Here is a 25916-nt window from a genome sequence, read left to right on the forward strand (position 1 = left end):
ATGCTCTATGGCTCACATCACACTCAGATTCTTAGGGACCCCCCAGTCTTTTCTTGTCATTACAACATGCAAAGGATCCACAGACTTGCTCTTTTGCTTTTCCCGCAATATTTTATTTGAGGATTCTCAAAGTGAACACTGCTCAGTGTTCTCTGGAGAGCATCTGCAGACGTGGAAAAGACATTACCAGTGAATTTAATAAAAATGGATTTGGATACATGGTCCTGAAGCTACTTAAGCATTTATTCAACATCTTGTAAGGAAGACAAAGCATTTAATTAAGTCCATAGAATAAAGAAGAGATCATTCTAAAAGAAACAGCAGAAGATTATGAGACTTCACTAAGGTGGAACAGCTTTGACTTGAGGGACCAGTGAGGTCTCATGGGACTAACTGTAAGTAAGTGGGGACTCAAGTGGAAGGATATTAGGGAATGAAAAAATGAAGGGCATTTGGGAGGAGATGATGGTGTGATTAAAATCAGCTAGGCAGAAAGCACAATGTCCAGTTTAACAGCTTCTTTGTGTTGCTATGACAACATGCTGGATAGAAGCAACTTAGGGGAGAAAAGGTTTGAATCTATTAGCATGGAGAGAACAGGGCAGAGCAGCTCAGAGCTTGGTGGTGGAAGCGTGTGGCAGGGACTCTTCACCTGTAAGAAGCAGAAAGCATACTGGGAACCAGGAACTGGAGTCCTTCATAAGACTGCACAGTGACCAACTTTTGGAATGAGGCCTTGCCCTCTAAAGACTCCCAAAGTTTATTGGCATATAGTTGAAAAGGATAGTCTTGGTCATTGGACACTTTTAGGTGCAAAAGACTTTAAAGCCTTGAGAGATGATTCAGATTCAAGTTATGACATCTAGGAAATGATGTGGAGGTGGAAGAAAACTTATCTGCAGCAAGAGGAGAGAGATAAAAATATTGTCAGTTATCTCTTGGTACTAGTTAGGAAGCATGGCAGCCCACAAAGTACTTTGCACTCATCATGCATTTTTGTCCTCAAAGTCTAAAGGTGCATTTGATGTCCACACATCCTAAAGGGGCATTTGATATCCACACAAGCCAAGGGGACAGGAACCCTTTCCATTTCCACAAAACAGGCTCTTTAGGATCAAGTGATTGCCCACAATTGCACACACTAGAAATGTCTGCAAGGGTTTAAAGCCAGAGATTCCAATTTCAGAGAGGACACTACACAATGTTGCAGATATTCTGTGGTTCCAAGAATCCAGGCTCATGCAGATCCAGGAGCCCACTGGATGGAGGATGCAAATACAAGAAAGGCAGACCCTGTTTACAGTTACATCTCTCTAGGAATCCATGGCTCAAGACAGAGAAAGCCTTAGAAGAAGTGATTAGTCATCCCAGGAGACTGCATATATTACACTTACTGTGAGGTGGAAGAAGCCCAGACTCAGAGCATTAACCCAGGAGAGCATGCAGCAGCAATAGGCATAAATCATTTTATCTAGGATTTGGATGCTCTGGGCAAGGGCATGTATGACATATTTATGACTCTTTTGAGGCTCATGATACTAGAGCTCCCCCACATAGGGGTAGCTGGCTGAAAGTTTTACTGAGAAAAGAGAACTGAGGGAGCACTCTCCCCTTTTGAGTCAGAAGGTAAAGTGACCAAGGATGAGGAGAAAGGATCAGAGGGCAGAAGAGAGGAAAAATGCATGGGAGCAAGGATGGGTGTATATGCATCTAAGGAAAGGAGATTTTAGAGTTTAGGAAAGTCTGTTTCTAATGACCTCAGCCACTGCCCCAGTAGGTAGCAGTTCCTGTGCCAGGAGAGGTAGTGTTGGCTATAGGTAGATACATAAAAAGTGTGAGGATGACTGAACCTGTGGGGATAAATAAGAAATGTGTTGAATCTGAAGTGAAATAATTCACATCTCACCAACAACAATGGACCTTGTAAGAGCACAGCACAGTTTTTGAATCAGCCCCATTGTACCTCCAGCTCATGGCCCAACCATGCTCATTCCCTTTAGTCTTCCTTACCCACCATCAAAACTTGCTTCCTTACAGTGGATTTTGGTGTCATTTCTCCATCTAACTCAAGGGCCCTTGAGTTAATATTAATGGCTTGTTTATGACTAAGTGAGCAGCAGCTTAAGTCCTGGAACTTCAGAAGCACTGACTCCAGAGTCATGCTGCAGGGTTGGGGAAATAAATCACTAAGTGTGAGAACATGAGTTTGATTCCCCAAAACCCATGTTTTTAAAATAAGTTGTATATGGAGACGCACACCTGTAATCCCAGTAGTGAAGAGAAAAGCAGACCTGTGGGTCTCACTGGCTAACCAGTCTAACCTATTTAAGGAGTAAAACCAGTGAAATATTACAGTGGGTGTGTATCAGGGCATATGTGTGTTGATGTGTGTATGTTTGTGTGTATAGTTTCAGAGGAACAGCAGTTGTCCCCCAACCTCCATATATGTGTGAACACACACACACACACACACACACACACACACACACACACACACACANAGAGAGAGAGAGAGAGAGAGAGAGAGAGAGAGAGATACATTGCATTAAAAGAAACACAAAAGGGCTGCAAAGAGCCATGACAGCAGAAATTAGACAGTTATTGCTAGAGTCTATTTTGCGTAAGACCCACCTTTGCTCTTTCTGGCCTATCCTACACTCCTGAAGGCTGACCTCCTGGATTCTATAGAATAGGCTCCCTTGCCCACATATTCCCAGTTGGTTTAGGTCAATGGGTTAGGTCATGGGAAATGCCTGTGAGTTTGAGGGAGCCCTTCAATTCCTCCTGTGTGTCTCCAGGTGGGCAGTGGCTCACAAAAGGCTCCTGATTCTTTCTGGAAGCTTCTTCCACATCTATGACCACAGCTTCCACTGTCTTTCTTGAAATTTCCACTAACCACTATGTGCTTTTTCAGCATTAAGAACTGTGTTGCTAGAGTCTGGGTGCTACAATGCTTCTGTTCTCCTCTCACATCTTTCTAAGCACTTCACTAACTCTTCCTCCATTTCTGCACTTAGATGGGGCATCTCTTTCCTGATACAAGCTAATTGAATCCAGCCCAATCCATAATATATCCACATAAGATCAGTTCAGGGGTAATGTCTACAGAACTTGAAATATAGGAGTCCTAGGGCTGACAGGAAGTGGAAAGTCTATATCTGAATGTCCTCCTGGTATCCCCAGATATAATAAACTAAAAACCCACTTCATTTTTGCCTTCTCCTCATTGGTCCCTGTAGGCTTTTCCACTGCTCCATAGAGTCTTCATTTAAGAATTCATTATTGTAGACTGCTTCCTACAGGACAGGACTGTGTTAGGCATTCAGAGATTGCTGGACCAATGTTCCATCTCCCTGCACACTCATGGCAGGAGGAATCCCCTAGCTGACAGAAAGCTATGTAATCTGTATCTTTGTAAAGAAACAGTAGTGGCTTCATGTGACAAAGCACAGAGTAACATTGCTGGCTTTTCTAAGTTAGTCATACTTGAGCCCAGACTTAAAGGAAAGTTAGTATCCATCAGTAGAGGGAGCAACAGAGTGGGATAACCATCTAAGAAATAAATAACTGTCCTGAACAGCTGAGCACAGGACAAATGGTGAATAGGCCTTGCTTTCAGAAATATGATTCCATCATGCCACAAAAGCCCATCTACTACAAATTCATCATTGGATTGTTTTATGAAGCAGGCCATCACAACCCAATAACACCTCAGAGCTCTGTGATGTTGGAGAGCAAATTTTCCATGTGTGAGATTTGGCATGACAATAATAACACCTCAGGATAATGATGCTATTGCTGTGTGAGTAGTATCTCCAGTGCAAACTGTACTGCAGTCAACTTCCAGTGCTATTAATGGATGCACCTGAGATCTGCCATGTAATCTTGGAAATTCAAAACTCCAGGCTATGTAGCCAGGCGTGGTGGCTACCACCTATAGTTCCAACATTGTCATGCTGAGGCTCAAACACTTTTACAAGTCTTAGGCCACTTTGGGCTACACATCAATGATTCAGGCCAGCCTAGTGTAAGAACAAACCACTACAGGTTTTAGAAAGTCATAGCTGCATACAAGGTTGTCTGTCACAGGAGATTTATCTACTTCTGATTTCCTTTCCCCTATTAACAGCAGCAATGGGAAGAGGATAAAACAGAGCAAATTCTGGCTTACATGCACATGTCTATATGAATTAAAAATAGAAAAAGAGGTAACAAAACCCTCTGTTTCTTTTGAAGGATGCAGCACTGCCTCAGACCCTCTGGGTCCCTTTGTCTGTGTGGAACTGGTCTCTAGTTGCAGGTGGGCAAAGAGTCAGCGGAAATGACAGACAGATGCACACAGGAGACTGTGTAGAATCTGAATGTAATTTGTCAAATTGAGCATCAAACTTTTTATAATGAAGAAAATAGGGAAGTTAGGTGACACATCGCCAAGGTACAAATGAGGTTACCGGATGCTTAATGACTCTTACACAAACCAGAGGAATGTAAACACAAAGACTGGCAGGAATTGGGCAATAAAACAACTGAGACAAAGTCAGCTCTATCTAAGGTCAGCCATAGTCTTAGAAGCCAGGAGTGAGGTTTTTACACTCCTAGGGCAAGGGCTTTCACACCCAAGTCATGGTTCTAATTAGGGAGTTCTGCTCTAGCTTACCATCTCAGGAATAATGCAATACTCTAAAACCACAGCCCAATCTACTTCCTAAACCACTGTAAATTCCTGTATATGGGAGTGACTTGGCTTTTATTCTAAGTGATAGTGTAATAGCAGAGGCAAGTCTGAATGTCACTGAATAGACAACATTCTTACTGAACTCCAAGTCCATGGTCAGCTCAAGGACTTTCTAGGATGTTGGAACACTTGTGAAGGCTCAACTATGTCAGAATTCAATCTTAAAAGGCACTTATATTAAGATAATACTAAAAGAGAGCACGTGGATCCATACACCAGACTAACACGGGGATAGGGTATGAGTATATGGGTTATGAGAACGCCAAAGTTCCAGGAGGTGAGTTTCCATGAAACTCTTTGCCTCGTGAGTGCTCACAGGCCTCATAGCCTGCCAAGCAAACTTCACTGGACTGTGCATAGCACAGCACATGAAGTGGCCAAGGCCTTAAGCAGTAGAGTTCTGGGATGATTTCAGTTTCCACTCTCCCTCAAATGAGGTAGCTTCATACAGCCTGAAGCCCAGCCACAGGGCAGATACATATTTGAAGAGAAGGTGATCCATTCCAACTCTACATTCCTAGTAGAGGAAGGTGGAGTTCATAAAAGCCTCAGTATTTGTATAGAGCATGCATTTAATAAAATGTCATCAGACATGATAGAAAAGTGGCAAACTAAAATGTACTTCCACATGAGTCAGACTGACCTGTCATGGGCCCTAAGAGTAGCTATGAGTAAAATATATATTAGAGATTGTCATAGGACAAGAATATACACATATACATTTATATATGCATGTATAGGTAAACACACACACACACACACACCCCTCAGTCAGTAAAGGGCTAGCTGTGTAAGCATGAGGACCCGAATTCCACCCTCCAGAACCCATACTATAAAGCCAGGTGGGCAGCATGTACTCACAGTCTCAGCACAGGAGAGCCAGAGGCAGGAGGATCCCGTAGGCTTTCTGGTCAGCCAATTTGAGCAAATCAGCAACCTCCAGTTTCAGAAACAAAAGATAACTCAAAGCATAAGGTAGAGAATAATGGAAGAGAACACCCTCTGCCCTCCACATGCACCCACACCCACACATACAAAAGCATAAAGGCACACAAACACCCATGCTCACCAAAACCTATAAACGTGTGTGTGTGTGTGTGTTGTGTGTGTATTTGTATCCCAACTTATCAAATAAAGGGTTACTCAACAGTTGCAAGGAGACAGAGCATGAGGAGAGGCCTTTGACTAAAGCCCCAGGAAAGAAAAGAACCTAAGGTCCCTGGTGCACCAGCCTTCCTGACCCACAGGGCTCCTGAGTTCCACACACAGCACAGCGCAGCACTGCCTGCTAAAAGTCTGAAGAGCTTAACCAACTCTCTAAAATCCTGGGATTAAGAAAGCAGCTTGCAAAACATATTCTGGTACATGCAGAGACGTGTTAGATAAAGAATGCAAAACCAAATTCGTGAGCCCTGATAGAGTTCAGGAAGACACCAGGAAAGTTCCAAGCATAATATCCAGAAGAAACCGATCCTTTGGATAAATAAGTGAAGAAAACATTGGAGCCTCAAGGGTGATCTGCTTCTCCTTTGGTTCAGCTCCTAAATCTTGTTTGTTTGAAACTTGATATTTTACTTCAGAAGATCTTAAACTGCACTTAGGTCTCTAAGTGCCTGTGGCTTTTGAGTGGTTTTCTGTTTGCTTGTTTCCTTCTCATTGACACTGGCACGCTCTAGCTGGCTTTCCGTTTTCCTCTGTGGTGATGCTCAATCTTGTGTCTCTCTGTTCACTCTCTTGTGTCTGCTCTCAGGGTCTCATGTACCTAAGTAATCTGCTGCAGTGTTATGCCCAGAGGCTTCCAGGAGGAAACTTCTCTGCTGCTTCGATTTCTCTTGTTCCTCAAGGGTTAGCAAAGACACCCTGCTCTTCAATTCCTAAGAACTGAGTCTGGGCGTGTTCCCAACCGATGGCATGAATCTCTTCTCTCTCAAGGATTAGTGATTACTTGTGCCAAGAGATCCCAGGCAGGGCTGCTAGTGGATGCTCTCTGGTGAACTCCAAGTCGCCATTTGGGTCACAGGGAAAGAGAGCATAACCACAGCTATCTACAACTCAGTTTGAGGGTCCTAGGATGGAAAACCTGCTTTTATACTTAAGAGTCTTATCTCTAATTCATTCCTCTGACACCTGTCACCAGTAATCTCATTACTAAAAAAAATGTATACAAAAATCTTATTGTTTAGAAATCCCAAGGGTCTTAAATGTTCATGAAACAATCTGCCCCAATAATACTAGACAAATGTTATTCTGAGCACTTCATCACTTAGGGAATCACAATATTTTATGAGATATCTGCTCTAGCCAGAGGGGAAAGAACTCAACATCTATTTATTACCACCATCAATATTATTATTTTCTTTCCCATTTAGCATGAATTTTTAGGCTTAATCCCCTGTGTGCTCTATTCCACATTTTTAAGGATTCTTCATTGGGTTTTTAGCTTTTGGTTTTTATTTTCACTTCTTTGAGTTGTTACTGGTTATGAACTTGCAAACTTGGTATGTACAAATATAAGAGATTCTGAATATATGTACTAAAAGTGTGATTATGTAACTAATGATTGCTTTGAAGAGCCTCTGGTGTCCTGTGACTCTACATCACTAGATGCTCTGTGGTAGAGCAACTGATGACCTGAGTGGCCTTTTTTCCCTTTAAAAAAATCACATTTATTTATTTATTCATTTATTTATCTGATCATCTGTTTATGTGTGCATGCACATGTTATATTCTTCATGTGAAGACAGAGGACAACTTGATGGAGCTGGTTGCTAGGTTCCTTCCTCTACTGTTCACTACATTTTTCCTGAGGTGGGATCTCCCATGGAACTAGAAGCTTGCCCTTTGATTGTCTAACTAGCCATCTTGCCTGAGGGTCCTGTCTCTGCTTCCTGAAACTTACATGGGCTTAGAAGTGAGCCACTGGATGTATTCAAACTCTGCCCTCACACTTATATGGTGAGTACCTTATTCAATGGGCCATCTTCCTAGCTCTGATGCACTAGCTCATCCTGTTTCCCACATCTTGAAAGTACTAATTGCTAGGTCCAATTTAAATCTTTAAATACTAGCCCTTTATACAGGCTCTACAGGTTAGAATATTATTTCCTTGTTTGGTATAGTATTTGTCATGTTGAGGAAATTCACTGGAAAGATGAAGGAACGTTGGACCCTGACTTTTTGTTAGATTGTAGGAAGTGTTTCACTTTTACCTCATTGTGAGTGGTGCTCAGACCGATTCTTAGTTTCCTTGCATTCATTTTACTGAACATATATTCTGTGCTTCTAGTCAGTAAGAAACCACTTAATGTTTTTGATTTCTTTCTTTTTCAAATCCAAACTCTACATTAACTGTAGTTCATTTATATTTACTGATATTCATGATATATATACATATGTATATATACATATAAACATGTATAAACATATCATACATCATATATAATCTTACAAATGTTATTGGTCCCACCTATTTTATATTTTTCTTACTTTGAATTCACTATATATTTGACATTACCACATTTTATTTTTTTCATTATATATATATGCAAATACATATATACATATATACAAATACATACATATACACATATATACATATATATTTGTGATTATTTAAGTTATTCTGAATTTTGACACATGTTCTTGACTGGCAGAGACTACTAATACTAAAACTTTAAGGTATCTTAATATGGGACTTCCCCCCTTGATTAATGCCTCTCTATACATCCCACCCCCATTCCCATTTCCTTTTGTCATCCTCAGAATATGAACATTATTCTCAGGTTGGTAAAAATATGCTTCTCATTTTTTCATGTTTTCTTTTTACACCCAAAATTATCCTCTGTCTCTGGTAATTCACAGTTTCTATATCCCTACATGTTCTACAACCTGATAAGCACCCTATACTGGGCTCTTACAAACCACCAGTGACTTCCTATTGGCAAATCTCATGAACTCAGTCTTCATTTTTCCTGATCACTCTGTAAGACCTGAGCCATTTGCACTGTGGGCTAATTTTCCACCACATAACACTGCCCTTTCTTTTCTTCCCAGTATAACAATAGTTTTAGTCTGGGTGATCTGTGTCTAGTTAAAGGCTTAGTTTTCTCAGCTTCTCTTGCAGAAGAAATGCAAGTTGACAAAGTCACACCCAGACTAACCCCAACCACCCTATCATGCTATAAGGTAAATTGTCAAGTGTCATCAGCAGGATAGAGCAGGGTTATTTGTTGTTGTTTTGATTTATGTATGACCCAAATATATATTCCTCAGTTGGCAGTAAGCATCCCACATTGTCATTCTGAGGCCCAGGGTTCATTCATTTCTAGGTCCTCCCATGGCCTTTTTTTTCAGATATGACAGAGAAAAGGAACAGAGACTAGACAGCAGCGGGGAGGCTAGAACTCAGCTATACAATGACATGTAACTACACAAGAGACCAGAAAGTATAGTTTATGTGCCTGCCTAAGATAAGGACACTGGTCTAGTGAATGACAAGACAGCCTCTGCTGTGAGGCTAAGTTACTCAGCTACCTAGCTCTGGCCCAGCCGGATCAGCAGGCAAAGCTTTCCGGAATCTTGCTGGATAGGTCCCTTATGCCACAGATCAGTGTTTCTTCCTCACTGTGCCATAACAGATATATGAGTCAACATTTCCCCTTCTCATTGTTGTTATAACCCACAAGGTAACTTGTACTGGGCTACAGTCCCAAGCAATTTCCCAATCACCAGCACCCATGAGCTTCTGCAGCTGTGAAAGTGAAGCCTGAGAACTAGGGACTGAGATAAAAGAACAGGTTAGCTCAGCTGTGTTTTCAAGTCCGCAACAATGGGCAAACTTACAAAATTGTAGTCATGTTGATTGTTATTCATCACAATGATCTACCAAAATCAAAAAAAGGTACAAATGAGGTTTTTAAGACAAAGAACACAGAGTCTTGCTGTGTAAACCAACAACTCTCCTATAAGTTGAATTCACTTTGAGATTCCACACCAAACTCTTTCTCTTACTGCCAGCACCCTCTCCTCTCCCCATGTTGATGGACTTGGCTAGGTGGACTGTTTGTTGTTGAACCACAGGGTAATAGTATCCAATCAATACATTATCTGTTTGTGTTCCAGATCATCACAGAAATAGGTAATTTCTCCTCCCCTCTTCTCCTCTCTTGTGATAACCATTTATTTTGGAAATTGGCTGTTTACAAATCCTGATTATTTATTCCTGAATTTATCCTGATGAGAATCAAGCATGAAATTTAAATAATTAATAAGCTAATATCAGCTAATGCCACAGATACAGAAAACAATCAGTTATTTGAATCTTCTTCTAGGGCTCTCATTAGGTTAACTAAAATAATGTTGGGTCCAAGACTTGCATCTTCATATAATTTGTATTTATTCACATGGACTGTGCCTAATAGTTGCATAGATCTTTGCTTCTTAGAACAAAAGCTTCAATTTGTTTAAGACTCATAAGTAGAGTCTTTTATCAGGAGCCATCTAGGAGAAACTAAAACTAGCTGGTGATCTTCCTGAGATGGCTCTGCCCTGGACTGTAAAGTCATGACAGATTTGATCCTTTATGAAAGGCTGAGGAGATTATATGTGAGGAATGATTCCTGGTATTAATATGCTTTTCCTGTTATTATTAAATATATAACAATCACTAGTTATGGACCCACCTTTTTGAGTAGATTTCTGCAGACCTCTGAATAGATAAATAGATAATGATTCTGTTGAGTTCCTGAATTAATTAAATAATTGTAGGGAGAAAGTTTTTAGAGATGGTCTTGGTTGCTAGAAAGATGTAATAAAGTTAGAATCAAGAATACAATGTGCCTGCTCTTCAGAATAGCAAGTAGAGGCTGCATAATAAAAACAAATACAATGGGATTTCAGAATTACACTAAAAAGAGAAATAGACTTGGGACAAATTTGTGCTCAAGGAAAAACATTTAGGCCAAAAATAAATTCACAGGCATGCATTATGAAAAGGCAAGGCAATGTGAAAACTATCGCTTTGAACTTATAACAAGCAATGAAACACTGCTTTGAACTCAATATTGGCATCCTTCTGTAACTCCCATTTTATGCAACATTTTATCTATGGGGTAATTTCCCAAAGAACTTTTTTGTGTAAGAAGGAATAAAAAGGCCAGAGAAAAGAAATAGAGTTGGTTGAATGGTTTGGCTTGTGGAGTTCTGCCTCATTCATCCATCCATCCATCCATCCATCCATCCATCCATCCATCCATCCAAATATTTATGTCTTTTAGTCTGTGCACATCTGTGTAGGTATATGTGTATATATGTAACATGCATGAATACTTGTGGAGTTGCTTGTGACAGATGATAAGGCCTGGCCAGAGCGTGGGTGTATGAATGCATATGTGTCTGTGTATCCCGAGCTTTTGTCCCCGCCGGCAAGAACACACTCAGGACAACCGGAATCTTCTGCGGCAAAGCTTTATTGCTTACTTCTCAGGAAGATCCCGACCCCAGAAAATGGAGTCCCTTATATAGCACTCAGCCATGACGTTTCAGCACCTGATGTGGCGTGACAGCTCTTGATTCGTTGCTCGCTCATCACACCACTATTACACCCCGAAAATGGGCAGTGACTAGGAGTGAGTTCACTCTCGCACTTGCGCACAAGGCTTGTTTACTAGTTTGTCACAGCGGAGGCCAGCGCCATCTTATAATGGTGATTGCTCGCGGCACGAGCACGGCTCTCCACAGTGATTGCTCGCTGCACGGCTCTCCACATCTGTGCATAGTTGCCTGTGTAAACCATTTTCATTCTTTTCCTTTCCTTCCTTTCTGGTTCACAAGGAGTTAACTGCTTAGGCTGGCCAGAAAAAGGAGCACTAGCAATAAAGCCTTTATGGAATTCCTGCTGCTAAACAGCATGTGTTAGTCGCCAGATATTAGCGCTTATTTAAGTACAAACAAGAAAGAGTTAAGTTTTCAACACTTAATGAAGGACAGAACAATAACCGAGAGTCATAAAATAAAGATACAGCATTTAATAAAACACTGAGATTTATAAAGAAAAAGAAAGAAGCCACAAAAATTTATAAAGAGAAAAGAATCCAGCAGTTTTCAGCCATAGAATAAGCAAGAGACAGTTAAGTCTACAGAAGCCATTTGTGAGCATTCAGTATAGTTAGAGAGCTAGAAGGCCAGAGACCATCAGTCTTTAAAGCTGCATCCTAAACTGTGTCTGGGTTCTAACTATCCCAGGCCGGCTCCCTGCAGCCTTCCCTTTAGTGTATGGGAACATAGTAGAAGGCAGCATGTAGTCTTCATGAATTCAGTAAACATTTATTAAGGCCCTATTGTCTGCCTAGCTAGGACACAAGAAAACAAAGAAGAGGTAGACATTGAGAGATATCCCCTTATATACAAACACACCGTACAGTAAACAATGTGGCATTTTGACAGAATCTGAGAGACAGAAGCTTAGGTTTGGAACAAGACCAAAGAACTTCCAAGTAGAATCTGAAGACTGCTGAAGACTCAGCAGAGGGATGAACTAAGACTCAGACCAGGCTGCAGGCAGCTAAATCAAAGCCAGTAGTGTAGCCAGAAGTTTCCAGTTGTTCAGGGAAGGACTTTTACCAGAAGGATCAGATTCCTGTTTCTCTGCCAGTCAGGCTTTCCTCCTCCAGGTGTTACGTTCAAGGCAAACATCCTACACATCCTATCCGAATCTCCAGCCCCAGCTCTGCTCTGCCTGTACCCAAACAACTGCACCAGCCAACAGCTTCTTGACAGCCAAACTATGACAAGGCTCAGGAATCAGTGGGACCCCACAGCCTGAAAATTGGACGATGCATGGCTCATCACCCAAAGACAAGTTCAGAATTCATCCTGATCCTTAGGGCTTAAGCTACCTCCAGATGAAAATTAAAGCCGTGGTTTCTTCAAGTACAGTCCCTAGCACATGGAGGAACCTATCTTGACTCACACAAGGACACACAAAGTTAGGAAAACTGACCAAGACCTAGACTCTCTGTGTGTGATTGAGTGTGATTGTGTGTGTTCAGTGTGTGTGAGGGGGGGGGTGGTGTTCTTGCCACAGTAAAGGGTTAACTGGTTGTGGAAAGCTGTAATAGAGAAGACAAAGACACTATTAAAATGCTAATAAATTTAGCCAAACATGCCAAACTGATATTGGGGCAGACCAGAGCACAAGATATTGACTGAGCACAGAAACACACTAGACAGCACATTTGTGATTTGCAGGTGGGGCTGTGGCTTCAGCTTCTGAGTTTATCATGGAGATTGCAGGTTCCCTACTTTCATAGTCACTTCTCAATGTTCTCTCCAAAACAGAGACTTTGGAAATCCAAAGATCTGGAAGCCATCAAACACTCAGGATGTGTTGGTTATGGGAGTGCAAACAGCTTAACTTCTGTGTGTCTCTTTTTCCTTATTTGAATGTGAATAACGGGCACTTCAGTGGCATAGCTGATAAAGATAAAATCATTGACTAACATTTTATAGGGCCTTACAGAGCATGGGATTAACATTCTAGGTACACAGCAATTAGCCTGGGGAATTAGAAATAACAACAACAACAAACAAAACAAACAAACAAAAAGTTCTGAGTGCTTAGATTAAAGGCAAGTGCCACCTCTGCCCACCCTTCTATGTATTTTTTAATTAAAAATAAATAAATAATCTTATAACTGTGTGCATATGATGCTGAGATGTGGGCATGCGGAGGTCACAGAACAACTTTGAGGAGTGAGTTCTCTCTTTCCACCTTTGTGTGGGTTCCACAAATTAAACCCATCTTGTCAGGCTTGCATAGCAAGCACCTTTATTTACCTGATGAGCCATCTTTGCAAGTGTTTTTAAAGCATGCTCAAGACAATTGATCCTTCACTTCAAAAAAAATTGATATCTAAAATAAATAAATAAATAAAAATAAATAAATAAAAATTGAGTTCTAGAGGTCCTCACAGGAAACCTCCCAAGACCTTCCAGATCAATAACACTGTATATCACTCAGGTGTTTCATGGGAAGACATCTAGATGGTCTCTAGCATAAGATATTTTCACTAAAAGTTTCTAAGACAAACAGAAACTAGGTCTGCTTACTCTGAAAGCTGACAGAAAAACATAAGATTGTAAAGGTCACATGACAGGTTTGCCTTCCCTTTCTAGTTGTAAGAGCATAGGGAACCAACAGCCCTCTCCTCAGCCTCACAGGGGGAGGAGCTCAAGAAGGTACTGGATGCTTGAATAAATGGTAGTTTCATAGCTCGACAGTGATGTCATTTGATAGGATTCCTAGGAACAGGGACTAAGGACTCTGATGTTGTGCTGAGGGCTGGGTGAACAGCAGCAAAGCAGGCAGGAAAGGCTCCAGGAAACCCTGTGGTAAAGGCCTGCTGAATTAACCAGTAGGAAACGCGTGGTTTCCTTAATTGTACCCATTACAAAACCTCCAATCTTTGAAACACAACACGTGTAAACTCTGTCGGGTCCCAAGTCATATTGAAAATTTGTTTGTTTTTCAAAAAGGGCTCCTCACTCCCTCTGCCCTGCACCCAGGGCAGCTACACATAAGTAGAGAAAGGCACCAGGAATCATGTGGCTGTTCTTCAGGAGCAATGACAGAATTCTTCAACTTGGCTCACCTTCAGATACCACAACAGGACCTCAGGGAAGGGTGAATTTCTGATGTTGATATAAGCTATGAGTTTGTCTTGAGAAGAGACCCCCACCGTCTTCAGATTCTACTGCCATTGGCCATAGAACTTCCTTCCCCTTCCATTCTATCATGTGCACATGAGACTAGTCTAAGTTCATCATTATTTTCTAGGAGACAGGGGGAGGGGTGAGAAAGAAAGTACAAGACATAGAGCTAACCCTGTGCAGAGCCTTCATAGTCAGTGCTATGAAAGGCTTAGATGTTGTCTAGCATAGTCGAGGCCCAAAATGTTAGTTTTACTGTCACTATTCTGTGTCAAGCGCTTTATTTCTTTTTCTCAGCCTCACAGCAGCAATCCTGTGAGGTCAAAGCAGTCCCATGCCCTACAGAGAAGGACACTAAAATTCCTTCAACAACTAAAGTTGGATCACTAAGCCAGAATCCTAATGTCCTCTGTAATTCCAAAGCTTGAACTCTTCCTACCCCATGGCCTGAATTGCTGGCCAGACTTTCATCTAAAGGCAGCTTGTCTGCCCACTTTCCAGGATTCCATATATGAAGCTAAGCACCCTACCCTCTCCCTGACTCTGTCAATCAGAATAGATAGAGAGCACCCCAAATGAAACTCTTTTTGCTGAGGAGTAATATATTGCTTACATAATTTGGCCCGAATCATAACTCTAAATTCCAAGCTGGAAACCAGTTTTTGTCCAAGGATACAGAGTGTCAAATATAGAAACTCCAGTTAACTCTGACCTCCCCCTTTTGACACCAGAAAATCACTGCCAGGAGGATGGAATATTCTCCAGTTGTCACAGACCAGAAGAATGGGAAGGCTCTAAAACAAGGCCTATATGTTCTGGTTTCAAATCAACATTGAAATTTGCAGCTACCTATCAGCTAAAAAACAAAACAAAACAAAATAAAAAAAAACCACTTTCCTCAAATAAAATTGTGGTAACCAAAACACCAAGGACTGCCCATGCACAGTTTATGTCTTGACTCCATACTCCAAAGGCACCAAGCAGCCAGAACAGATGGTGTTGTATGGCAATCAGTGTGGTTTCTGACACCCTATTCAATATCACCTGTTTGTTTTCCATGTGCTGAGAAAGCTGCCCCTGAAATTTGTTCTACCTCACAGGGAAACAAGCCATGGAAACAGACAGGTATACTTAAGAAACTCCTGATTCCTGGTTGACTCTGCCGCTTCCAAAATCTGTCACCTGAAGGAGATCTCCTAACTTTTCAAGCCCCCTGTTTCCTTACCTCACCATTTATCTCCACATTGCAGCGATCTAAGATTTGGAGTCAAGCCTTGAGAGTGATGGAAATCGTAGCCCTTTCTCAGGCTCCCTGCTTGGCTTATCTGCAGAGTTCACGGCCAGCACCAGCACCTGGCTTTCCTTTTCCCCATTGCTCCTACTCGGTTCCCCTCTCCATTTTTGCAATTCTCTTGCCTCCTCTGAAGGGCCAGCCTTAGACACTCAGATTCTGGGGTACTTTCCCCATCTCCTTCTGACTCTAGGTACAGGTCTCTCCCTAGGACCCTGTGCATCAGGCTGAGTTCTTAGCAGAGCTGCTTTCAGCTTTGCAGCCGCGGGATACTCACAGGGGTGGAGTCCTGCCTTCCTCAAGGGTGTGACTGAGGAGCCTAGATAGGAGGGCTGACTGTGAATAACACCCAGCCACCAGTGGAGCTCTCTCTGCTGTACAACCTCTGTGCCTTAGCTGCGCCCTGAGCAGCCTGGGGCTCCTTCACAGCCGGCCTGGCTGCAGCCTTTCTTCCAGTCAGACGGGACAAGGGCTATGAACGAGTCCTATCGCTGTCAGACATCCACCTGGGTGGAAAGGGGATCCTCGGCGACGATGGGCGCTGTGCTCTTCGGTGCAGGGCTTCTGGGCAATCTTCTGGCGCTGGTGCTGCTGGCGCGCTCAGGACTGGGGTCTTGCCGGCCACTACACCCGCCGCCCTCGGTCTTTTATGTGCTCGTGTGGGGCTTGACGGTCACCGACTTGCTGGGCAAGTGTCTGATCAGCCCGATGGTCCTGGCTGCCTACGCGCAAAACCAGAGCCTAAAGGAACTGCTGCCTGCCTCAGGCAATCAGTTATGCGAAACGTTCGCCTTCCTGATGTCCTTCTTTGGGCTAGCCTCGACCTTACAGCTGTTGGCTATGGCGGTGGAGTGCTGGCTGTCTCTGGGACACCCCTTCTTCTACCAAAGGCACGTCACCTTGAGCCGGGGAGTGCTGGTGGCACCGGTCGTGGCCGCCTTCTGCTTGGCTTTCTGTGCGCTCCCCTTTGCTGGTTTTGGGAAGTTCGTGCAGTACTGTCCAGGCACCTGGTGTTTCATCCAGATGATGCACAAGGAGCGTTCATTTTCGGTAATAGGCTTCTCTGTGCTCTACTCCAGCCTCATGGCGCTGCTGGTCCTCGCAACCGTGGTGTGCAACCTGGGTGCCATGTACAACCTCTATGACATGCACAGGCGCCAGAGGCACTATCCTCACCGCTGCTCCAGGGACCACAGCCAGTCAGGCTCAGACTACAGGCACGGGTCCCTGCATCCTTTGGAGGAGCTGGACCACTTTGTGCTGCTGGCTCTCATGACAGTGCTCTTCACCATGTGTTCCCTGCCTTTAATTGTGAGTTGCTGGGCAATAAAGTTTGAGAAACTGGGACACCTCAGGCAAGAGCCCTGTGGGAACTTGTGGGAGGTGGGTTGGAAGGGCTAAGAGTTGCATCCAGGGCCTGGGAGGTTAGAACCTGTGCTTAATGCCCCAGGAGTGTGAATTCCATACACAATCCTAAAGTACAGCTCCGAGTGTAGAAGGAGCAGAGAGAAGTCAGATAAAGATTAGACAGATGAACCGGGTGGTGTCTCCTGACCTCAGCAAATCCTTTTCCAGTTAGCAGACACCCCTGTCCTCTCTTCTCCGGTTCCATGAAGTCTCCAGTCATCTGTGTGCTCTAGACCTTAGTTGTCTATTCCCTCACCAGGGCACATACTGTGTACTATTTTATTTCGTTAGATCTGCCCTTTAATTTAGTGGTGTTGGAAACGGACTAGTCAGAGAGTTTCTCTCAGTGTTTTGGCCAGGAGAGAGAAGGGACGGTAAAAGGTTCAGTTTATCCCCAGAGGATTACAGAGGTGAGTGATAAACACAGATTTAGTTCTGAAAAACTCTTGTTTGGTGGAAGGTGCTACCGGGGGTGGAGGGTGAGGGCTGGGGGGGGGGTGAGGGGGTTTGGCAGCAGAGGCCAAGAGGTTTCAAGTGACCAGTTGTTTCCTCACGTGTCTTGATGGGTTTTGTTTCTGCCCTGGACGATAAGATGGCAACGAATCCTACTCACTTGGGTTCCAACATACAAGGAAAGGACTGCAGAGAGGGTTGGGGAAGAAATTGCTGCTTTAGGGATCACATTTGAACAGCTACACTAAAGCAACAGCTCCCAAATTGCACCCCGGAGGCCAACTCTGCCCTTGTTGCTGTTTGTTCTTGATACAGCCTGGAATTAAGAATAGTTGTTTTATTTACAAATGAATATTCGTAATCAGTTTAATAAAAGACACCAAAGAGTTTGAGTCCCAATTAAGCTAAGCTCTGTTCAAATTATTAAAATAATTCAATTCTTTTATTAGCTATATACATTAAAAGGTACAGTTATTGTTGTTGCATCTTTAATGTCAACAATAAAAACTGTAGAAGGAGGTAGAGACATGACTCAGAAGCTATCATTAGCTGCTTTTCCAGAGGGTAGGGTCCAATTCCCAGCACACATCACCATCTGAAACCCCAGTTCTGGGGATCAGAAACCGGCTGATGGTTCCACAAGAAAGAACTAGGCACACGTGTGGCACACAGCTATACATGCAAACAAAACATCCGTAGACAGAAGCTAAGAAATAAAAACTGTGGAGATATGTTTTATCTCTGGATCAATTAGTTTCTATAGAATACCCATAATTTGGCACCTTGGCCTAAAAACCTAAACCTTTTATTCTCTGGGCCTTTACAAAATACCTCCAGATGAGTTGGAGCATACCTATGCTGTGAGAAGAGCAAACAGTAGCTAAACCCATGAAGGTGTTCAGCAGCATTTGGCTGCTTCAATGAGAATTACTCAATAAACAGTGTAAGCAATGGAAAGAACACAGCCCTTGGATCCATCTCTAAGGGGATCTGTATTGCCTTGTGGTACTGTGAGAATTACAGGAACTAACATATTTGACAGTGATTTTGTGAAAGAATCTGCAAAGCTCTGGAGAACTGTCACCCAGACAGCATTCCTCTCAGGAGCCATCATTTCCTAGACAGAGGAACAGCACTGGCTGTTGGCCTGGATCAAGTTTCAGCACCCACTAGCTGTGGTAGTGGCTTAGTTACTGATTGACCTGACCTGTTGAGGGATAAACAGACTAGTTCTGTAGGATTAACAAAGGTTTAAAATATCACACACACACACACTAACACACACTCAGAGAGAGAGAGAGAGAGAGAGAGCTTTCTTTGCTCTGTTCATGTGTGTGTGTGTGTGTGCACGCCTATATGAGTACAGCCATGTGCATTCCGTGGTGCACATGTCGAGGCCAGAGGGCAACCTTGGTTGTTGATGCTTGCCTAACATCTTGATTGACACAGGGTCTCTTTGTTTGCTGGTGTGTGAGCCAGACTAGCTGGCTAGCAGCCTCCTACCTTGCTATATTTCTGTTGCTGGGATAAAACACCATGTCCAGAAGGAACTGGGGAGGAAAGGATTTATTTCAGCTTGCAGTTCCACAGCACAATCTATTGGAGGAAGTCAGGGCAGGGAGTCAAGGCAGGAGCCTGGAGACAGGCACTGAAGCAGAGACCACGGAGGATCACTGCTCACAGGTTGCACCTGTGGCTTGCTCAGCCTGCTTTCGTAGACAGCTCAGGTTCATTTGCCCAGGGTAGCGCCATCCACAATAGCCTGGGCCCTTCCCTAACAATCACTAGTAAGTAATGTTCCACAGATTTGCCTACAGCATTTTGTAAATGGAAGTTCTGTTTTCTCAGATAACTTTAGTTATCTCAGTGATTCTCAAACTGTGGGTCATGACCCCATTAGATAGCCTGCATATCAGATATTTACATTCTGATTCATAACAGTAGTAAAATAACAGTTATGAAGTTGCAATGAAGTAACTTTATAGTCGGGGGTCACCACAACATGAGGAACTGTATTAAAGAGTTGTAGCACTAGGAAGGCTTAGAACCACATTCTGATGTTTTGAGTTGACCAAAAATCCAACCAGAACACCATAGGATTACAGATGTGTCTCACCACTAACTGTACATGAGCTCTGCAGAGTCGAACACTGACTCTCAAGCTTTCACAGGGATTCTGCACACTGAGCCATCTTCCCAGCCCACACTGAGTGACTGTGCAGAAAATTCAAAATGCTATACAATCTAAAACATTTTGAGCATTAAAGTCATGCTTAAAGTGGGAAATTCCCACAACTGGAATCCAAAACAGTGTGCCTGTTTCAAAATGCATAGAATGACACCTTCAGGTCACAGGTGTATGAGACAGACATCTCATGAAAGTGGTGGCTGTCATATTTGGAGGATTCTGTTCTACAATGTCTCGTGGGTATGCATATATTCCACCATTCTGGGCGGAAATAACCAAAAAGTTTTCTAGTTCTAAACAGTTTGGAATAGGTGTGTGTGTGTGTGTGTACCACAGAACCCAGTGCCTAGCCTCACTAATTATCAATATTGTTACTAATAGTGGCTCCCGCTTATTATTACTGCCTAGTGACTACAGGAAATTATCATGAGGTCTGATCTCCTCAGTAGACTGCATGCTAGCCTAAGGCATCAGTCCTCAACCTTGTGTTCTAAGGACTGCCTTTTTCTTTTTCTTTTTCCTTTTCCTTTTTCCTCTTTTCCTTCTCTCTCTCTCTCTCTCTCTCTCTCTCTCTCTCTCTCTCTCTNCTCTCTCTCTCTCTCTCTCTCTCTCTCTCTCTCTCTCTCTCTTTTGTTTTTGAAGACAAGGTCATAGACCAGGCTGGCCTTAAACTCAGAAACCCACTTGCCTCTGCCTCCCGAGTGTTGGGATTAGAGATAAGCCAGCACTGCCAGGCATCTAAGGCCCTCTTAATATTCTCAAAAGTTACTAAGGACTCATACAACTTGTATCTAAATGGATAGTATCTGAATCCATATCTATCGTATCATATAGTAAACCTGAGAAGCTTATAAAATGTAGTTGAAGGGTGTTGGGAAAATGGCTGTGTTGGCGAAGTGCTTGCCGTGCAAATGTAAGAGCCAGAGTTTGAACCCCCACACCCTTGTAACACACCATCAAGTTGGCAACAGAAACATTTTTCTCAATGACTGCTGAACCCACCTGAGGGCACTCTTTCAAATGAATGCTCTTTTTACATTCAGGATATTTTAAATTTTAATTATGTGCATATGTATGAGTGCTTGCCTGCATATACCTGTACGTGTGCATACATACATACACACACACACACACACACACACACGATTCAAAGATGCACATGATAGAAGGAGAGAACAACCTCCCATGAGTTAACTTCTGACTTCCATATGTGTACTATGATGCCCCTAGCCCTAAATATATAAAATAAATAAATATATTTTTTAATTTGAAAGTATAAAGTGTTCTTTTTTTTTAACTATACAAGACCCAATCCTTTATCAAGCTTTCTTGCATGGTTGGAATTTTGGTTGGAATTACATTTCATCACACTCCTCTCTAAGGAGGAAACTAACAAATATATACTACATCTGTGAAATTTTGGTTTTAAAATCAATATAAGGTTGTGGTCTGAGCCATATCCTTTCAGTAGATGTTGGACTTCATCCTACCTACCTCACCCAGCACACTCTGTAGCTGAGTGAGATAAAGATGAGAGAAACATCCTATGCATCTTCACAGGCTATAAGGGAAAAGAATGGTGAAGGCTAAAGGAGAACTTGGCAGATTAAAGGGCCACCTTCTGGTTGAGAAAGTAACACACAAGTTAATTATCAAGTGTTTATAACATACCAGAACCTGTTCTTAAAGCTTTCTTCACACCACCTCATTCTGACTTCCTGAGAATCCTGGAAACCAGGCACAGTGTCCTTCCCGTAAAACTAGGAAAACCACATCTTCCCTGAAAGCCATGTGTCTGAAGAGAGGACTCTAACCTGGATGCTTAGACCTTTAGCCACCATCTCAGTGAGGCTCCTAGAAGGGATAATATTTGAAGTTGATCTGAAGGACAGTGCTGTTTGTCTGTTTAACCCATTTCCAGGTTTGTAAAAGGAAGACGATGACTGTCTTTACACACAAGCCTTTTGTAAGAACATGAAACCCTTAAAAGACATAGAACCATGCCAAGGAAGTGGAGGGTCTAAGTAGTCACTAGTCAATATTATTGCTCAATAGTAATATTATGAAGCAGGAATAAAGAGAGACAGTGTCCATATATCAGTATCAGGTGAGTGTGATGTAAAACACACTTATGCTCTGAAATGATGCAGAGAGGGAGTCAGAGGCTAAGAAGATTGGTTCTGGGAACGTGCATCTTTTCTGAGACATGTTCCTGGGTGGCCTTCAGTGCTCTTAACCACAACTATCCCACTAATNTTGGATTTCTGAAGTTTGGGTTCCATTGGGTTGATTTGTTTCATTGTGGATTTAGGATCTAGTAGGCAGGGGAAGTCTAATGCCATAAGAAAAAGTATCCAGCCTCAGATGGTGGTCTGGAGTTGTGCCAATCTAGGTAGCAGTGTGACCTGAAGGTGAGCAGGGAGAGTCATGATTTGAGGCACTTCACAGAGCTCTGAGGAAACTGCAGGGACCCAGGTGACATCAAGGCATAGAAGGAGGCTGGACACAGGTAAGCAGGCATCTATATTTGGGTACCTCCTACTCCCATTTTACATAGAATCTACCTTAAGAAAAAGACCAATTTACATGAGATGGCCAGGACTTTCATCTGGTTACCTCATAAATGTTAATGATCATATTTCCTGTCTTTTTACTTCTATTCAAACCCCCATTCCACTGGTGTGTCCATATGTCTGCTAGTTACTTCTAAGTAAACTGATAATAGTGGACAGAAGGTAGTAGGACTGAATAAAGAAAAGTGTGCACGTAAAGACACTAGCTAAAGAATTTGTATGGTTTCGAGGCCCCAGCGTAGGGGAATGCTAGGTGATGAGATAGGAGTGGGTGGGTGGGTGAGGGAACACCGACATAGAAGAAGGGGGTTGGGGGGATGGGATAGGGGGGTTGCGGAGCGGAAACCGGGAAGGGGGAATAACATTTGAAATATAAATAAATAAAATAACCAATACAAAAAATTTTTAAATTAAAAAAGGATTTTGTGTGGGGAAGCCTGGGGTCTTCGTAGTCTCGCAACGTCCTGGAACCTGAGACTGCAGAGCAGCCGTGAGGGAGTCAGTCAGATGGGTCCCCCCGATGTCTCTCAGGCTCCTCCTCAGGCTCCTCATCCACATCCATCAGCCATAGCGTGAGAATTCCAGGCTAAGACAAACAACATGATGGAATGCCTTCCATCTGTCAGCCTTCTTTATCTTTATCTGTGTGACGATTTTTCCTCCCCAACAGTATCGTGCGTACTATGGAGCCTTTAAACTTGAGAACAGAGCTGAAGGAGACTCAGAAGACCTCCAAGCCTTGCGTTTCCTGTCTGTGATTTCCATAGTGGACCCCTGGATCTTCATCATCTTCAGGACTTCAGTATTCCGGATGTTATTTCACAAGGTTTTCACAAGACCTCTGATCTACAGAAACTGGAGCAGCCATTCCCGGCGAAGGAACGTGGAATCCACTTTGTGAGGGCTTTGCACGTTCTGGTAAGCTGAAAATACAGCACACATTCAAAGAGCCATGCTTGGAAAAGCCTTACAATTTAAATCCTTAAAAAATATCTCCCATGAGGAGATGGAGAGTCGGATCAGCACGGAAGATCATTTACTTCTCTTCCAGAGGACCCGAGTTTGATTCCCAGAACCCACAACAGGTGCCTCACACCACTGTAACTCCAGCTCCAGGGAATCTGACACCAGTGGCCTACATGATCACCTACACTCATGTGCATATAACCACATGTGAGCACACACACACACACACACACACACACACACAGTGAGTGAGAGAGAGAGTTAAAAGTAATAAAAGTTAATTTAAAATATCTCCCATAATTAAGACATCTCAAAGGTAACCAATTTATATGTTGTCACTCTGCATCCATAAACCCTTTTGGTCCATTTTTTTTTTAAAGCGCTATTAACACCAATTAAACTTTGTATGCTATAAACAATGTTAACAGTGCTATAGCAATGATTTTAATTGTCTCAACATTTGTACCTGATGGTTCTAAATGTTTAGGGCAGTCTTGAGACCTATGGGTTTTTAATTGAAATATGATAGAAACAACACCATCTCACTGTATGCTTGTAATTTTGTGGTGGGTATTCTTGAACAAACCTAGCAACATCTCACACATTGTTACAGTAAAGCCTAACTTATTTTGTATCATTGTTGCCCCTTTTTGTTGATGGTTTGGTTTGTTTGTTTGTTTTTGTCAAATGACCTAAAAATAATCTGAATTGCAGATAATATTTAAGAGAAATGAGTTGGGAAACCAGATGAGGTCAGGCATTTGGAGAGACCATTTCAGGGGCTACAGGAGAAGACCTGCAACTCCCATGTAGTTAAATGAAACAAGATGTAACTAGGGTCAACAACTCAAAGTGGAAAAAGGACACTGGTCTTTTGATGTCTGGTCTGGAAGCAGGGATGGCAAGGGAAGTCAGTAATTTGCATGATCAGTCTAAGATTTTCAATTCAGGAAACCTTCATTTTCACACTGATGGAGTCTTTAAAGAGCAGGATTTATGTTTCTTGGGAAAACCCTGGTGTCTGACTTACCGAAGAGCTGTATTATTTACCAATTTCAGCTGTGTCAACTCACAGGGCATTGAGCACAGTAAGAAGCCCACTCAGGGCTTAGCTTCTGTGGAGGGTAATGGCAGTGGCGTTCACACCTGCCTCTTACAGCTTCCTTCTGCTGTTAGTAGAGGGAATGAGATGTTACATGGGGCTGCAGTGAGCTGGGCTAGCCTAGCCAGAGTAAAACAGCCCTGAAAGACACTGGGAGCACTTTAATTACTCACTTTTGAGGTCACACAAGCCAGCAACACTATAACCTAAAGAGAAAATGTGTGGCGTGGGAGATGGGGAGTGGCCCTACATTGGGAGAGAGCTGGAGCTCACAGCAAGAGCTTTAGACAGTTATAAAGCAGTAGAGGGGGATAGGAGAGAGTTTCCGAGTCCCCGAGCATCCTGACACTCAGACGCTGGAATGGACTCAAGGTCTGCAGCAGGCAGTTCCTCTCAAAGACAAGAGGAGGTCTCTTCTTTCTTGGTCAGCAGAAAACCAATTTTCTCAACTCTCGTTTTCCTGAGACCTCAGAGATGGTATTAACTTAGCTTATTATGTATGTATGTATGTATGTATGTATGTACATAGAGCAAAACTGTGAAAAAGCCAAATTAGGAATAAAGAAAGTATAAATTGAGAGTATGACACAAAGAAAAATGTTTTGGTTTTGGTTTAATTTGTGTTTCTATATTTAATGTGAATGATGATTTTCTTTTCTTTTGGTCTGAGGAGAGGCATTTTTGTGTGTGTGTCCTATTTTTAGAAGGTATGCTATGGTAATTGTCTAGAGAATTTGATAAAGTGCCAGATGAATCAATAAATGTGATTTTTATAAGATTTTTTGGAGAAAGTTGCTCTTTGATATAAAAGGTTATTTTTTTTCTGTGAGCAAATAATTGCCAGCAATATTTCAATCCCTAGCCATGCAAGTGTGGATTTTCTGAAATAGGGCTTATTTTACCTTACAGTTTCCTAGGCTTATCCAAGAGCTTTGTTTTCTTTTTTTTTGGGGGGGGGGGGTTGCAGGGGAAGGTTGTTTTTGTTTTGTTGTTGTTGTTCCATGAAACGCTGATAAACTGCTCTGATGGTAGCCATGTCCAGTTACAGGAATCCACTGAGCAGGGATCCTCACTGATTGATCATTAGCGGATTAAATCACCACGGACACACAGCAATTGGCTAGGTGCGAGTTGCTCATTGTCCACTGGAGGGAGACAGGACTGAGCAGTTGTAATGCAAATGGAGATTCTCAGGAGTTCTGTGCTCCTGCAGTGCTAAGATGTCCCCAGCAGAGCTACGTGCAGTGCAAGCCTGTCTGAAGAACTTCTCAGGGAGCAGGTGTTTTCTTAACACACTGAAAGTGGGTACACAGGTCAACTGAAAGCTGAAAGGACATTCAAAGACAGTCCACAGAAAAAGAAACACATATCACTAAGAGATGCAGGAAACCATGCAACCTAATCAAAGAAATGCAAAGGGTGAATTAAATGATGCAGGGCCAAGCAAAACCCTGTGGCTTACAAAACTTAGAGAGGTTACTGAGATGCAAATA

General features: G+C 42.6%; 1 protein-coding gene and 1 long non-coding RNA gene across 2 annotated transcripts in view; one reads left to right on the forward strand and one right to left on the reverse strand.

Moving 5' to 3' along the window:
• Positions 1–16208: 16208 nt before the first annotated feature.
• Ptgdr (prostaglandin D2 receptor) lies at positions 16209–23268 on the forward strand. Its single transcript, XM_021155126.1, has 2 exons — positions 16209–17045; positions 23026–23268. Exons 1-2 carry the CDS (start codon positions 16209–16211, stop codon positions 23254–23256), a joined length of 1068 nt encoding a protein of 355 aa, XP_021010785.1. The 3' UTR covers positions 23257–23268.
• The window catches only part of LOC110288887, a 9585-nt gene continuing 6885 nt past the window's right edge, over positions 23217–25916 (reverse strand). Inside the window, exon 4 of the long non-coding RNA XR_002377308.1 lies at positions 23217–23278. This is a non-coding gene — a long non-coding RNA (uncharacterized LOC110288887). The remainder of the gene's footprint in view (positions 23279–25916) is intronic.

The sequence above is a fragment of the Mus caroli genome, unplaced genomic scaffold (genome assembly GCF_900094665.2).
Source record: "Mus caroli unplaced genomic scaffold, CAROLI_EIJ_v1.1 scaffold_9014_1, whole genome shotgun sequence".
Lineage (NCBI taxonomy): Eukaryota > Metazoa > Chordata > Mammalia > Rodentia > Muridae > Mus > Mus caroli.